Source organism: Natrix helvetica (genome assembly GCF_964273705.1).
Source record: "Natrix helvetica genome assembly, chromosome: 16".
Taxonomy (NCBI): domain Eukaryota; kingdom Metazoa; phylum Chordata; class Lepidosauria; order Squamata; family Natricidae; genus Natrix; species Natrix helvetica.
This window is the reverse complement of record NC_138563.1, coordinates 4,217,427-4,233,007: the sequence shown is the minus strand read 5'-3', so window position 1 is coordinate 4,233,007 and position 15,581 is coordinate 4,217,427. Positions and strand designations below refer to the sequence as shown.

Below are 15,581 nucleotides of genomic sequence, written 5' to 3'. Positions count from 1 at the left end.
TTTGGGGACAAGCCATGTGTCTTGTTGCCGTTTACATCACTTCGGGGTGTGTGTGTCATTATTTGTGGCTTTTCATTGTAGGCTTCTTACACAATGACCTGTTTTCCCCTCTCTTGTGGGTGTCAGAAAGAGGGATTCTGCCTTAGGACACAAATCTTTGGGATTCTTTGGGGTTGGATGAAATACAACACACAGACTGATTTACTAGCCCCTTATCACCTGCCTCCTTTTTGCTTTGGGAAACACAAAGAAATAACCACATGTAGTCCTCGGCCGACAACCTCAAATTCCTGTTGTTAAGTGAGACCTCGGTTCAGTGAGCTTTGCCCCATTTTACAAACTGTTTTTTTTTTTGCCACGGTGGTTCAGTGAGTGGCTGCCGTTGATCACTGAATAACTCAGTTGTTAAGCCAATCGGGCTTCCCCGTTGACTTTCCTTGCCCGAAGAGAATCACGTAACCCCCACCGTCGTAACTGCGAGTCCATTGCCAAGCGTCTGAATTTGGATCGCCTGACCCTGCGGTGGTGGTAAGTGTGAAAAACGTTCCTAAGCCCCCTTTTCTCAGGGCCGTTCCTTGTAACTTAGTCGCTAAATGAACTGTGGTCTTTAGCGAAGGGCTGCCCCTACTGACAAGATTCGTCCATTCAAGAACGTCCATATTCAGAGGCAGTCTATCTTTCGGCCCAAGAAGGTGGGGGAAAATTCATGATTTTGGGGGGGGAATTATGAAGGGACACGGTGGCTCAGTGGCTAAGACGCTGAGTTGTCAATCAGAAAGGTCGGCAGTTCGGCGGTTCGAACCCCGAGTGCCGCATAATGGAGTGAGCTCCCGCTAGCTTCAGCCAACCTAGCAGTTCGAAAGCAGGTAAAAAATGCAAGTAGAAAAATAGGAGCCACTTGTGGTGGGAAGGGAACAGCGTTCCGTGCACCTTTGGTGTTGAGTCATGCCGGCCACATGACCCCGGAGACGTCTTCGGACAGCGCTGGCTCTTCGGCTTTGAAACGGAGATGAGCAGCGCCCCCTAGAGTCGGGAACGACTAGCACAGATGTGCGAGGGGAACCTTTACCTTACTGGAATCATCAACTAAATTGTACTCGTTCCCAAACCAGGAAGCCCAAGGACACAGCCGAATATCCCTCCCCGTGGTTTTTCCAGGAAAAAAAAACCCTTGCTTTAACCTTTGATAAGTCAATATTTAGAAAGGCCTGGTGACTCTTGGATAGGTTGAAATGAGTGGAGGGGGGGGCTGTCAACTCTCTACAAAGCTCTTTTGAAGCTGGGGGTAAATTTACCAGAGGGGCCAGTTTGCCTCACTCATATTCTACCCAATTAAGCTGGGGAACTCCCTGCTACTGGATGTGTTTTCTGCTTCAAGTGTCTTAAAACAGATGTTTGAGACAGAGCCTCATTTTTTCCCCAGGTGCTAAAAACTGGAGGCTAAAACATCCGAAGAACGGTTGCAGGAATTGGGTACGGCTAGTCCAGTTAACTCTCAATTCCTGGAAAATAGATGGGGAAGAAATGGAGGGAGTGTCCAATTTTATTTTCCTGGGCTCCAAGATCACCGCAGATGGGGACTGCAGCCAAGGAATTAAAAGAGGCTTGCTCCTGGGGAGGAAAGCGATGGCAAATCTAGACAGCATCCTAAAAAGCAGAGGCATCACCCTGCCAATCAAAAGTGTGTCTAGTCAAGGCGATGGTTTTCCCAGTTGCAATGGAGGGCTGGGAAGGTTGGACCATAAGGATGGCTGAGTGCCAAAGAATGGAGGCCTTTGAACTCTGGTGCTGGAGAAGAAGACTCCTGCATTGAGTCCCTTGGACTGCAAGGCCATCCAACCAGTCAGTCCTAGAGGAGGTCAACCCTGGCTGCTCTTTAGAAGGCCGGATCCTGGAGAGGAAACTCAAAGACTTTGGCCACCTAAGGAGAAGGAAGAAGGACTCCCTGGAGAAGAGCCTCATGCTGGGAACAACGATGGAGGGCAAAAGAAGAAGAAGGGGACGGCAGAGAAGGAGGTGGCTGGATGAGCTTAAATGGACTCCGGGGGATGGTAGAGGACAGGAAGGCCTGGAGGAACATTGTCCAGGTGGTCGCGATGGGTCGGACACAATTTCGCAACTACAAAGTCCAGTGAAAAGAATGACTAGGGGTGATAATATACAGTAGCAGTATTCCAATATTTGAGGAGCTGCCCCAAAGAAGAGGGAGTCAAGCTATTCTCCAAAGCACCTGAAGGCAGGACAAGAAGCAATGGGTGGAAACTAATCAAGGAGAGAAGCAACCTCGAATTAAGGAGAAATTTCCTTGCCCAGTGAGAACAATTAACCAGTGGAACTACTTGCACCCAGAAGTTGTGGGTGCTTCATTACGGGGTTTTTTAAAGACGTGGTTGCACAAACATTTGTTCGGAATGGTATAGGGCAGGGGTGTCCAAACTTGGGAACTTTAAGACTTGTGGACTTCAACTCCCAGAATTCCCCAGCCAGCGCTGGGGAATTCTGGGAGTTGAAGTCCACAAGTCTTAAAGTTCCCAAGTTTGGACACCCCTGGTATAGGGTCTCCTGCTTGAGGAGGGGGTTGGACTAGAGGACCTCCAAGGTCCCTTCCACCTCTGTTCCGATTGTCATTACTTGCACCATATAATTTGCCCTGTTTATTTTTTGGCTGTATTTCCATTTATCTCATCTTTATTTTTTGGCTTTAAAAGTTATTTACCCCCCAACTGGAGATCTGATTTTTAATTGCGAGTCACATTATCCTCCCATCCTCCCAAAGGAAGATCTTTGTTATTAATGCTTATTGCTTATTTAATTAATCAATTATTAATTATTGTTAAATATTATTAAAATATTTACAGGAAATTACGTCTGCCCATTTGACGGGGTTAGCAAACACTAACAGGCAGAATGAAAAGGAAGAGGGATTCCATTGGCCACGCCCACTCAAACGCGCCCTGGCCGCGCCCACTCGAGATCTCCCCCCTCGCCTATCTCCCGGGGAGGAAGTGACGTCACGCCCCCTCACGTGACAGGGCCCAGCAAGTAAACCTTTTATCTATTTTTTTATATATATGTATTCGTTAGCTCTCTCGGATTTAAAAATCTTCACCCCGACCCTCATTGGAGGCCCGAGAATTTAATTCAAATAAATTGGGAATTGCGCGAGGTCACGTGACGCAGGGCCGGGCGGATTTAAAAAAAACATGGCGGCGCCCGCGTCGGCTTTTTCCGCTGCGGAAGCGCCGGGGCGGGGGGAGGGGAAGGCGCATGCGCAGAGGGGGGTGGGTGGTATCCGTTGAGGCCAGGAGAGGTGAGAGTGGGGGGTGGTGGGACGGGGGAGACATGGGGGGCCCTGAGGAAAGGGGGGGACCCGGGCGCGGGCCGCCGAAGAGCCTGGAGCCGGGCGGCGGGCAGCGGCCTAGGAAGGCGGGCGGGCGAGGAGGAGGAGAAGCGGGGGAAGAGCGCGGGGAGCCCAAACGGTCGGAGCTGAGGGACGTGGGGACCCAGGTCTCTTGGGCCCCTGGCGGGGAGGCCTCTGGGAACGGGGAGGGCCACCCCAGGACGGGCGGGGAGGGCCCCCAGGGCAAGGTGGGGGCCCTCAGGGGGGCCCCCGGGAGGTGGGAGTCCCCCACAGCCAGGGGGCCCCAGGGGGACCTTTGGGGGGCGGCCCTGGGGGCCCCTGGGGGCCAGAGCAAGGCTGGGCAAGACAAGAGGGCCTCCTGGCCGGGGGGCCTTTGCGAAGGCTGCGGGGCCCCCAAGGAGGCCCAGCCCAGGAAAGGGGGCACCCCCCGCCTGCACGGCCACAGGGCTTGGGACTTGGAGGCCCCCCAGGAGCGCCTGGAGGACAGCATGGGGCTCCTGGCGCTGGGGGTCAGCCGCAGCCTCTCGGGGGGGCTCCCCGGCCACGCGGGGGCCAAGCGGGAGGCGGGGGGCTGGCTCCAGAAGGAACCCGCCGAGGGGCAAGTTTGGGTGCCCCGTAAGCCGGGCAGGGCCCCTGAGAGGACAGCGGGGCTGCCTTGGCGGAAAGAAGGGGCGGTCCCCCAGAAAAGTGGGGCGGAGCTTAACCAGGTGTGGATCCCCCGGGAGAAGCCCGCCCCTCCTGGAGGGGCTTCGGGGGACCTCTGGGTCCACAAAGTGAGGAACCCCTCGGGCGCGGGCATCATGTGGGTATGGGCCAAAGTGACCAACTGTAGCGAGGAGGAAGCGGTCAACGAAGCCAGGGTCTGGACCTTCCAGAAGGAGGGGCCAAGGAAGGGGGGGGAAGGCGAGGGAGGGTATGGGGTCTCTTAAAAAAGCATGCGGGGAAGCTGAACGGGGGTGGGGTGGGGGTGGGGGAGATACAGGTTTAGTCCTCGACGTACGACCTCAACATTTATGTTGCTAAGTGAGACGTTCGTTAAGTGACTTTTGCTCCATTTCACGACCTCGATGAATTGCTGCCGTTGTTAAGTCAGTGACATGGTCTCGTTAACGTGAATCTGGCTCCCCCCCCCCCCCGGACGCTGTAACCGTCATAAATATGAGTCCGTTATCAAAGTGTCTGAATTTTGATCGCGTGACCCTTGTGGGGAATGCTGCAATCGTCGTAAGTCTGAAAAACGGTTGTTTCCCCCTCCCTCCCCCTGTGCCATTGTAACTCCGGTCGCTAAACGGACCATTGTAAGTCGAGGACTACCTGTACTGCAGACCGGGAGGGATGGGGAGGACAAGCGGAAGGAGCAGTGTTTTTCAACCTTGACAGGTTTAAGAGGCAAGGACTTCAACTCCCAGAATTCCCCATCCATCCATCCGTCCATCTGTGCTGAAGAATTCTGGGAATTGAAGTCCCTCCGTCTTCCAAAGTTGCCAGGTTTTGAGAAACCCGGGAATTCTGGGAGTTGAAGTCCCCTCTTCCGAAAGCAGCCAAGGTTGGAAAAACCCTGGGTTAGAGATAAGCGGGGTGGGTGACACAGAGCCAACTCTGCCGTGGCGATTCCTTGAAAGACACTGGACGGTGTTGGTGTTGCTGGCACCAGGGGAGGGAGCAGAGCCCGACTCCCCATTAGCCACGCGGGTAAGTCTGCAGGCTCTGGAGAAAGGGGGGGGGGAGCTGCTTGCTGGTGCATGCCAAGTTTGAAGTCGGGGGGAGCATGCAACTGCAAACACATCTCGAGCGCAAAAAAAAACCCCTGCATGAATGAGGCACTGATGGGTGAGGTGGAGAAAAGCTTCAGCCGCCAATATGAATCTCGTATCTTAAGTGTTTTTCAATCGTAGCAACTTTAAGATAGGTGGACTTTAACTCCCAGCATTCCCCAGTTGCTTGCTGGGGAATTCTGGGAGTTGACGTCCACCTAAAAGTTGCTAACTGTTCTGACCGAGGCTTCCCAAGAGCCTGAAGCCAACTCCTTGTCCTGACAAAAACTCCTTTTACTAATTTAAAGTGAATTCTGCTCATTCCCATCCATTTGGGGGAGGATTTACAGTCACAGATCTTCTCTGGCTTGGAGAGCTGCCAGGCCGAGATCTGCAGAACTTGGCCAAGAGTCTCGGAGAGTCACGGACCAATTAAGCGAACTAATGGTCTCCTGCAAACTCCTCTTCCTCCATCATCATCATGCAAACCCCTCATCCCTCTAGCACTGATGACATTCCCTAGTTGGGCATTGAAATGTCTACAAGAATTTTGTTGTACGAGGTGCAATGACAACTAACCTAAACTAAACTAAAGAAAACAGGACCCCACATCCCCCCTTCCTCCTCCTCCTCCATTTTCTCCTTCATCCTCCTCTCCTCCTTCACACCATACAAGCCCACTCTATTCCAGCACTGACGATGTTACCCAGCTGAGTCACGAAACGTCTGCGAGAAAGACCTCCCAGTCGTCGTCATCCTCTTCATCCTCTCCACAATCCCCACTTCCTTCTAGCACTGATAATATTACCTAGTTGGGTCGTGAAACGTCTGCAAGGAAACCACCCAACTCAGAGAGCACCAAGGACCCCACATTCCTCCTCCTCCTCTTCCTCCTCCTCCTCTTCCTCCTCCTCCTTTCTTGCAAACCCCACATCCCTCTAGCATTGATGATGTTACCCAGTTGGGTCCTGAAACATCTGCGAGTAAACTACCAAACTCAGAGATCACCAAGGACCCCCCCCCACTGTTGCAATTATGTTGAGACACCCCCCCATGTCCAAGGTGATTCTTCCCACCTGGAACAAGCCCATCCCTGTTCCCAGGATGGATTTTTTAAAAATAGATGGCTCGGTTTCCCGCTCGCCTGCCCTACGAAGCCGCCTCTCGCTGCATGCTGTTCCAACCCTCCCGCGTCGCGATTTCCCCGAGCGCGTTGCGGCTCCGCTAATCCGTGAGGCTCTCCTCCGCAGGGGCTCCAGCGATGCAGACGAACCTGGGGATGGCGCTGCTCACCTTAGCCCTGTGGGCGCTGTGCTCGCCTGGGCTGAGCACGGAAGGTAAACGGAAGCTGCAGATCGGCGTCAAGAAGCGAGTGGACAACTGCCCCATCAAGTCCCGAAAGGGCGACGTGCTCCACATGCATTACACGGTGAGTGTGACCAAGCGGGGAGTTAATATAGCCAGAGCTTTCCCCACCTGGGAATGGGAGGTGGAAGGAGACAAGCTCTCTTCAAGAGAGTGTTAGAAAGCCAAGCAGAGTTGAAAAACCCTTGTTAAACAATAGCCAAAATAGGCACCCAGGTATTTGCGTAAGAGGCATCGCCTTTCCCTGTAATGTGACGGGTTTTGTTTAGTGCTTTCCAAACTTGGCAATTTTGAAGACTTCAACTTAACAAGCATGCTGGCTGGGGGATTCTGGGAGTTGAGGTCCACCCATCTTAAAAGCAGGCTGGCTGGGGGATTCTGGGAGTTGAAGTCCACCCATCTTAAAAGCATGCTGGCTGGGGGATTCTGGGAGTTGAGGTCCACTCATCTCAAAGCATGCTGGCTGGGGGATTCTGGGAGTGGAAGTCCACCCATCTTAAAAGCATGCTGGCTCTGGGATTCTGGGAGTGGAAGTCCACCCATCTTAAAGCAGGCTGGCTGGGGGATTCTGGGAGTGGAAGTCCACCCATCTTAAAACATGCTGGCTAGAGAATTCTGGGAGTTGAAGTCCACCCATCTTAAAGCAAGCTGGCTGGGGGATTCTGGGAGTTGAAGTCCACCCATGTTAAAGCATGCTGACTGGGGAATCCTGGGAGTTGAAGTTCACCTATCTTAAAATTTGCCAAGTTTTCTCCCCGGAGTGAGCAGTTCCTTTTGGCTTGAGGACCAGATAAAGACTTGTTAGGTTATGTTGCCGTGGGAGGAGAAGGGAAGAGCGGGGCCTTTTTGAGGAGGGGGGTTCAAGAATGCTTACCTCTTAAAATCCTCCCAATCCCACTCAAATGCAAAAGAAGGCCACATTTTTCACCCCGCTCACTTTGGAGTGCTATGCATCTCTGGATCTTTTGCATACTTCAATACAGGAAGTCCTTGCCTTGCAACAGTTCATTTAGTGGCCATTCCAAGTTACAACAACCCTGAAAAAGGTGACTTATGGCCGTTTTTCACACTTACGACTGTTGCAGCATCCCCAGGGTCATGTGATCAAAAATTCAGATGCTTGACAAATGACTCATATTTATGATGGTCTCGTCCTGGGAATCCACCCAAGTCCCCCTGCAAACCAAATATTCCCCCCCTCTCCCTCCCACCCTCTTTCTTTCTTTCTCTCTCTCTCTCTCTCCCATTCCCTCACTCTTTCTTTCTTTCTTCCCTCCTTCCTTCCCTCCTTCTTCTTTCCTTCCTTCCTTCCTCCCTCCCTCCCTCCCTCCCTTCTTTCTTTCTTCTTTCTTCTTTCTTTCTTTCTTTCTTTCTTTCTTTCTTTCTTTCTTTCTTTCTTTCTTTCTCTTTCTCGTAATTCTGGATGGTTTGATTCAACAAAGGGTTTGTGTGACAGCCGGCCAATTGTGAATTGGTCTCCTTGTGGAGAGTTCGCTAGAAATTTCCCACAAGGCTGAAGCAACTTGAAAATTGGCTTTTATTGCAAACCTGATTCTGAGTCAGCCTCCCGGAGTATGCACACCTCAGCTGTCTTTCAGTTACACACCCTCACTGACTCACACACAAATGCCGGTTCCAGGGCTTGGCAGTGGCAGCCTTACACAGAGTGTGAATAGCTGATCCCGGAAAACTCCTGTGTAATTTGTGGACTTTCCTTGCCAAGTTAGAAAGAATGACGTGGCCAAAACCTGATTCCCCATTCCCAAGTTTCCCTTTGAGCCCTGGACACACCTTTCTCTCCTCCCTGCTCGAATTTTCCCTTTTCTGCCCCAAAATCAGCTGTCAGTGGAAATTCTCCCTCATCCAGGCCAACATCTCTCGCCCACTTTGGGGCTTTGAATTCTCCTCATTTTTAACTTGCCTCCCGTATTTCACTCTCTGCATCTCTTTGCGTTAAGGTAACCCTCGTTCATTCTTTCATTATTCCGTGTTTCAATGCAGAGGTTCTAATACCAGTCCCCACATTATTTAAACACAACAAGATTATTCCGATCGTTAAGACGATTCTAGTCTAAGCTGCGGGAAACGTCTTCAAAGGAAAAAACAGGAAAGTCCAGTTGCCGCTTGAAAAAAACACCTTGGGGGCAACCGTGCCCTGGATGACGGAGTATTTCCACTGCCAGATGATTTGGGAGCGGGAAAAACCAGAATAAGGACGCGTCCACAGCGTGCGATGAAAAGGGCGTTTCGCTCCCTATTGTAATAGCGGTACAGCCACCCAACCAAATAGGTCTGTTTATCGATCGGTTGTATAAATCAATTGGCTCTTTCATCCTTCTGCTGCGGCTCCCTGTTGCCGGTCAGCACCATAGTTGATAGGGCTTTCAGTTAGGACAGGTAGAGAAAAAGGAGGCAGTGCTAGGAGGAGACTCTACGGTGGGGGAAACGGACTTCGGGTCAGCAGAGGAAAAAAGGACGCCGGGCTAGGAGGAGACTCTATGATGGGGCAACTGGACTTCCGGTCAGCTCCAGAATTGAACGGGGGGGCTTCCGGTTAGGACCTTTGTGGCTCTTTCAGTGTTTAAGGTTCAAGACCCCTGGTATAAATAAATGAACTATACCCCATTGCCCTATTTCACGAAGATTTGGGGCCCTGTAGAAAATTCGTCCTCTGGCAGAGAAAAAAAAACCCGTAATGCATTTAGGGCAGGCATCCTTACAACACTCAAAAGAACCACAAGTGTCCTAACCGGAAGCCCCCCCGTTCAATTCTGGAGCTGACCGGAAGTCCTTTTCCCCCACCATAGAGTCTCCTCCTAGCACGGCATCTTTTAAACTCTGCTGACTTGAAGTCCGGTTCCCCCCCCCCACCATAGAGTCTCCTCCTAGCACGGCGTCTTTTTTTACTCTGCTGACTTGAAGTCCGGTTCCCCCACCATAGAGTCGTCTCCTAGCACGGCATCTTTTATACTCTGCTGACTTGAAGTCCGGTTCCCCCACCATAGAGTCTCCTCCTAGCACGGCGTCTTTTTTCCTCTACCCGTCCTAACCGAAAGCCCTATCAATTGTAGAGCCGACATGCCACAGGGAGCCGCCGCAGAGGTACGAAAGAGCCACATGCAGCTCCAGAGCCACAGGTTGCTGCCCCCTGCACTAGGGATAACGGTTACTATAAATGACATTAACATGAGATTTAAATACATGCATAAAAGAGGCGGAGATGGAATAAAGGCCAGCCTCCTGCTCTTTTATTACAGCTGGGGGGGAAAAAACAGCTTTTGAGGCCTAGGTGGTCCTCACCTTGCAGCCATTCATTTAGCAACCAAAGATCCAACAGCACTGGGGGGAAAAGTGACTTTGCACTTACGACAGAGGGGGTGGGGCAGGATTGTCTGTCATTTTATGCCCAGGATGTGAGGGGTCTATAAATATTTTCCCGGCCGTCTTTTTGACTCCTGCAGTGTGCAAATCCTCAATGGAAGGCAGGTTGGTAGTAATTGTTTTTTCTGCAGTTCTGATTCTCCTCTGAAGTCTCTGTCTCTCTTGTTGGGTTGCAGAGCCAAACCAGACAGTTATGGAGGTGCCAATGACAGACTCAATCCTTCCTCTGTAGAACTGAATCAGCAGCTCCTTGGGCAGATTCGTTCACCTTCCATTTAATTTTCCTCTCTGCACCTTCCCAGGGAAAACTGGAAGACGGGACGGAGTTTGACAGCAGTTTAACTCGCGACCAGCCCTTCATCTTCTCCTTGGGCACCGGACAAGTCATCAAAGGCTGGGAACAAGGCTTGCTCGGGTAAAATCCAACTTCTGAGGAACGGGGGTTCGAATGGATTTGGGGCGCCCACGGTGGACGAGCAGTAATCAAATATTTTATTAATAAAAGGGAATTATTTGTAGCTCAGGGTTGACACGAGGGGTCCCTGGTGCTCTCTGAGCTCGGTGGTGTTCTTGCAGATGTTTCGTAACCCAGTTAGGTAACGTCATCAGTGCTAGAAGGGAGTGTGAGGTTTGCCGCAAATGCCCCTTCTAGCATGTATGATGTTACCTAGTTGGGTCACGAAATGTCCGGAAGAAAACCACCAAGTCAGAGAGTGCCAAAGACCCCACAGTCCTCCTCTCTAATCCTCCTTCTCCCTGTCTTCTTCTTCTCCCTGTCTTCTTCTTCTTCTTCTTCTTCTTCTTCTTCTTCTTCTTCTTCTTCTTCTTCTTCTTCTTCTTCTTCTTCTTCTTCTTCTTCTTCCTCTTCTTCCTCTTCCTCTTCCTCTTCTTTTTCCTCCCCTTCTTCTTCCTCCTCCTCCTCCTCCTCCTCCTCCTCCTCTTCTTCTTCTTCTTCTTCTTCTTCTTCTTCTTCTTCTTCTTCCTCTTCTTCCTCCTCCTCCTCCTCTTCTTCTTCTTCTCCTTCTCTCCCTCTCTCCTAGCACTGATGATGTTACCTAGTTTGGGTCACGAAACGCCTGCAAGAAAACCACCAAGCGCAGAGATCACCAGGGACTGTTCATATGTTTTATCCTATCACATTCCAGAATTTTACCTGTATTTCTCCCAGATTAATTGGGCGTGCCCTGAGCATTTCCTCCTGGGACTCTTGAGGGGGTACTACTCTTAGCTCGCATATTTTAATAAAAGTACAGAGCATTCCATTCCTGGGTCCTTCTCTGTAATATCCGAGGCATTTTTGGCAGCGACACAGGAACAATATGGGCCTGTGTTGTTTCCTCCAGGTGATTTATCTTTAATGTAGCCTTCACGTTGTTGTTTTTTAATAGTTTATCATTTGGACTGCCCGGGTTTGGAAGGGCAGAGTTTAAAAGAGTGGAGACTAAAATTCTAGTCCTCAAGATTTGTCAGCGCCAACAAAACACTTGTCTTTGCCGTTTCAGGATGTGCGAAGGGGAGAAAAGGAAGTTAGTCATCCCTTCGGAGCTGGGTAAGGAACGAGAGCAAAACCAGTAGCCGAATAACCCTGGAGTGGGCACCATGCTCCTAAAGTCAGGTGGCACCTATGCCCTGGCATTGCTGCATTGCCCCTTTGCCTTATTTAACTTGTCCGGAGCTTGAGAATAAGTATTTCCTGGCATCACTTGATATCCGTTTGATTTGGTTTCTGTTGTCTTATCTCGCAGGTTATGGAGATCGGGGAGCACCGCCCAAAATCCCAGGTATTCTATTTCTTTGTTTTATTGATTTATTTGCACCTCACCTTCGTTTTTTACAAATCAGGCAGCGAACATATCCAACACACCTTCACCACCACCCCCGTAACAACAACCCAGTGAGGTGGATCGGGGAGAGAGAGAGACAGGATGGCTGTCCCAAATTCACCTAGCTGGCTTTTATGCCCAAAGTGGGTCTAGAACTCACTGCCACCTGGTTTCTAGTCTGGCATCTTAACCACTAATCACTGAGCTGGTCTTCATCGCTAAAGTGGGATTAGAACTCACGGTCTCCTGGATTGGCCCAAAGTCATCCAAACTGGCTTTCATGTCTTAAGGTGGGACTAGAACTCACGGTCTCCTGGATTGGCCCAAAATCATCCAAACTGGCTTTTATGTCTTAAGGTGGGATTAGAACTCACCGTCTCCTGGTGATTGGCCCAAAATCACTGTGATGGCTTTCAGGCTAAGGTGGGACTAGAACTCACCTTCTCCTGGTGATTGGACCAGCCAGCCATAGACCAGGACATCCTATTCTGTTAACCAAGCAATGAAGAATTTACATCTTCTGTAACATCCTTGTCTTAATTTCTCTCATTGGACTTTATCTTGATTTGACTGACTTTGCTGACGCAAGGACCAATGTTTATCAGTTGATCAAAGTAGAAAAATGCAGAAAGACAAAGAAAAATGAGAATAATGGGAACATAGGGGAGGAGAAGGGGAAGAGGAAAAAAGTCTGTGACTCATTAAGGTAAAGGTTCCCTTCGCACATATGTGCTAGTCGTTCCCGACTCTAGGGGGCGGTGCTCACCTCCGTTTCAAAGCCGAACAGCCAGCGCTGTCCGAAAATGTCTCCGTGGTCATGTGGCCGGCATGACACAATGCCCAAGGCGCACGGAACGCTTTTCCCTTCCCACCAAAAGTGGTCCCTATTTTTCTACTTGCATTTTCGAACTGCTCGGTTGGCGGAAACTGGGACAAGTAACCGGAGCTCATTCTGTTACGCGGCGCTAGGGATTCGAACCGCCGAACTGCCGACCTTTCTGATCGACAAGCTCAGCATCTTAGCCCCTGATCCACCGCGTCCCTACGGCTCAGTGTGTGTTATTGGCTAGGTAGAATAAGCTAATAACACACACCTCAACTTTTTACTTGTGCATAATAACACGTACTAGCCACTTCTATAGCAACAAACCCATCCAATCAGCAACACCCAAAATCAAAGTTGCACGGGTTTCCCCCCCGTCTCAAGCACAAAGTCCAGAAAAGGTTTCCGAGTCGAAACAAAATTAATTGCGTTCTGTCATCGAAGCGAGTCGCCTTACCCCTATCTGCTAACTCCCATCAACTTTTGCAGCCAGTCTGAATTCAAATACCCTTCCATTTTTATGGATTGACTTCATTCACATCCGGCCGCGAGGATTTTAAAAATATAGAAAAAAGGACCACATCTCAGTTCTCCGCCAGGGCTTTTCCATCCCTCCTTCAATCTCTTTGCCTTCTTCTTTCTCTCTTTTTTTCCACCCACGCTGTTCCCAGGCGGCGCCACTCTCATCTTTGAAGTCGAACTGCTGAAGATTGAGCGCCGCCAAGAACTATAACGGCGCGTCTCGGCCAAGGAAGAGGGGATCGCGGGGAGGGGGGCGCACGCGAAAAACGGACGGACGGGCCGGAGAAGGACCTGGAAAAGGGGTTTGTCACTCCTAGGTGGGCCAAATAAATAAATAAATAAAAGCACAGTCCAGATTTTGCGCCATGAATGCAAAGTAGGGGAGGAAGTCACCCGCGGGCGGGCGGGCCAGCCGAGGACGGGATGAGGAAAGGGTTCCTATTTTTGGCGCTCTAGTCTTCCCTAAAGGGTCAGCCTGCCAGGCTGATCTCCTGCCCTCCTGAGACCTTTAAAGCTGGTCGAAGGCCCAGCTTGGGGGGAAACTGACCAGGAGACAACATTGCCTTGTGTTCAAAAGGTTGCCATCATCCAGGGCCATTTGACCCTAAGGAGGATGGGAAAAGGGGGGTTAGGAGGAGGGAGGGGGGTAGAGAGGCCTGAATGATTTGTGGTCCTAAATTGAGCAGGAATGGATGCCTGTTGCAACAGGACCAATATTTCTGAATCTTAGCAACTTTAAGATGGGTGGACTTCAACTCCCAGAATCCCCCAGCCAGCTTGCTTTAAGATGGGTGGACTTCAACTCCCAGAATCCCCCAGCCAGCATCCTTTAAGATGGGTGGCTTCAACTCCCAGAATCCCCCAGCCAGCTTGCTTTAAGATGGGTGGACTTCAACTCCCAGAATCCCCCAGCCAGCATGCTTTAGGACGGGTGGACTTCAACTCCCAGAATCCCTCAGCCAGCATGATTTAAGATGGTTGGACTTCAACTCCCAGAATCCCCCAGCCAATTTGCTTTAAGGGGTGGATTTCGATTCCCAGAATTCTGGCTGGGGAATTCTGGGAGTTGAAGTCCCCCCCCTCCCCCATCTTCAAGCTGCCAAGATTGAGAAATTTAGATTTTATGAGATTGAGGCCTTAGACCTTACGTATCCTAGACGGAGAAGAGACCACCCTAGAATTCTCCACTCTCCCCATGGAATTCTAGAACTTTCTCCAAAGAATACCACAGAGTTTTCTTCACAAGCTTGCAAAAAAAAAAAGAAGAAATGAAAAGAAAAAGACTTTGCAGGGGGGGGGGGGCGGGGAACAACTAGGTTTGTTTAAGGACAGCAGGGACTCCGTAAATAAAGGAACGGAAGTTCCTGCTGCGAGGAACTGGCGAGAAAGCGAGATAACAGGATGAGTTTGCACTGCTGAGCACCGGGCGGGCGGCATCGCCTTGCTTAAAGTGCGAAAAAAGGCTGGGTTTTTGCCAGCAATTGTCTTTCTTAGCCGTCCCATCCCAGACATTCGTGGTGGTGAACAAGCCCTGTGCATTTTGCGTTTGTGGAAGTGCGGTGGGTCCTTCCGGAAGGTCCCGTCTGAGTTGGGTGCAGAGCGGCGGTTTTCCCCACCCCGCGATGTTAAGTGGGAAGGGTTCAAATCATGGCTTATGCTCCTTTTTTAAAAAAAAAAATGTTGCGGGGGGGGGGAGAATCACGTGTGGGCTTAATTGCGGCTTTGTCCACAATTTTGTGTGTTTGATCATTTCAGTTCAGTCCTGGAGAGCTAGTCCTCGGCTTACAACAACCGGCAAAAGACGGGCTAGGGTTAAGTGACTCGCGCCCGATTTAACAACCGTTTTTGCCCCGAGTAAGCAAAGCGCTACAGCTAAGTGGTGTAGGGGTTTCCTGCCTAAGCAGGGGGTTGGACTAGAGGACCTCCAAGGTCCCTTCCAACTCTGTCATTCCGTTCTGAGTCACGCGGTCATTAAGCGAATCCAGCTCTTCCCCATTGACTTTACTCGTCCGAAGCCCGGTGCGAAAGTTGCAAATGCGTGCCAAAACATCCAAATTTTGATTACATGCGGACGATGGCCCTAAGTGTGAGGTCAGGCTGCAAGTCACATTTTTCAGCGCCGTTTTCACAGTTGCTAAACAAATCGTTGTAAGTTGAGGACTTCCTTAAATACGCTTGTGTTTGCCCCTTTACAAATCGGAGGCAAGGTTTTGCTTGTTGGGAAGAGACTGGAAAAGGTTCTTGAACCACTTCTGGACCTAGCACCCTTCAGCCTCTGATTTCCCAGCCCATTGGGGCAGACAGCCCCAATATTTCAGAAGAGCAGAGTTGGAAGGGACCTTGGAGGTCTTCTAACCCAACCCCCTGCTCAAGCAGAACCCAGTTTCTGATACGTGGCTGGTCCAGTCTCTTCTTAAAAACCTCCAATGATAGGAAGGAAAGGAGGAATGGCAGCTGGGAGCAACCTTGGAGGTATTTCAGGATGACAAGAGTTGGAAGGGACCTTGGAGGTCTTCTAGTCCAACCCCCTGCTCAAGCAGTGTACCATTTCT

At 50.6% G+C, this 15,581-nt stretch overlaps 1 protein-coding gene and 1 long non-coding RNA gene across 3 annotated transcripts; both read left to right on the top strand.

Moving 5' to 3' along the window:
* The first annotated feature begins 3,259 nt into the window (after positions 1–3,259).
* On the top strand, positions 3,260–13,378 carry FKBP2 (FKBP prolyl isomerase 2). 2 transcript variants are annotated; one of them, XM_081968290.1, is made up of 6 exons: positions 3,260–3,310; positions 6,366–6,544; positions 10,164–10,276; positions 11,364–11,410; positions 11,607–11,642; positions 13,179–13,378. In XM_081968290.1, exons 1-6 carry the CDS (start codon positions 3,268–3,270, stop codon positions 13,238–13,240), a joined length of 480 nt encoding a protein of 159 aa, XP_081824416.1. In that variant the 5' UTR covers positions 3,260–3,267; the 3' UTR covers positions 13,241–13,378. The 2 variants fall into 2 exon arrangements, with proteins under 2 accessions (XP_081824416.1, XP_081824417.1); XM_081968291.1 differs by lacking the exon at positions 3,260–3,310 and adding an exon at positions 4,333–5,053.
* Positions 11,661–13,070, top strand: LOC309400011. Its single transcript, XR_014176592.1, has 2 exons — positions 11,661–11,974; positions 12,042–13,070. It is a non-coding gene; the product is annotated as an uncharacterized lncRNA (long non-coding RNA).
* Positions 13,379–15,581: the final 2,203 nt, after the last annotated feature.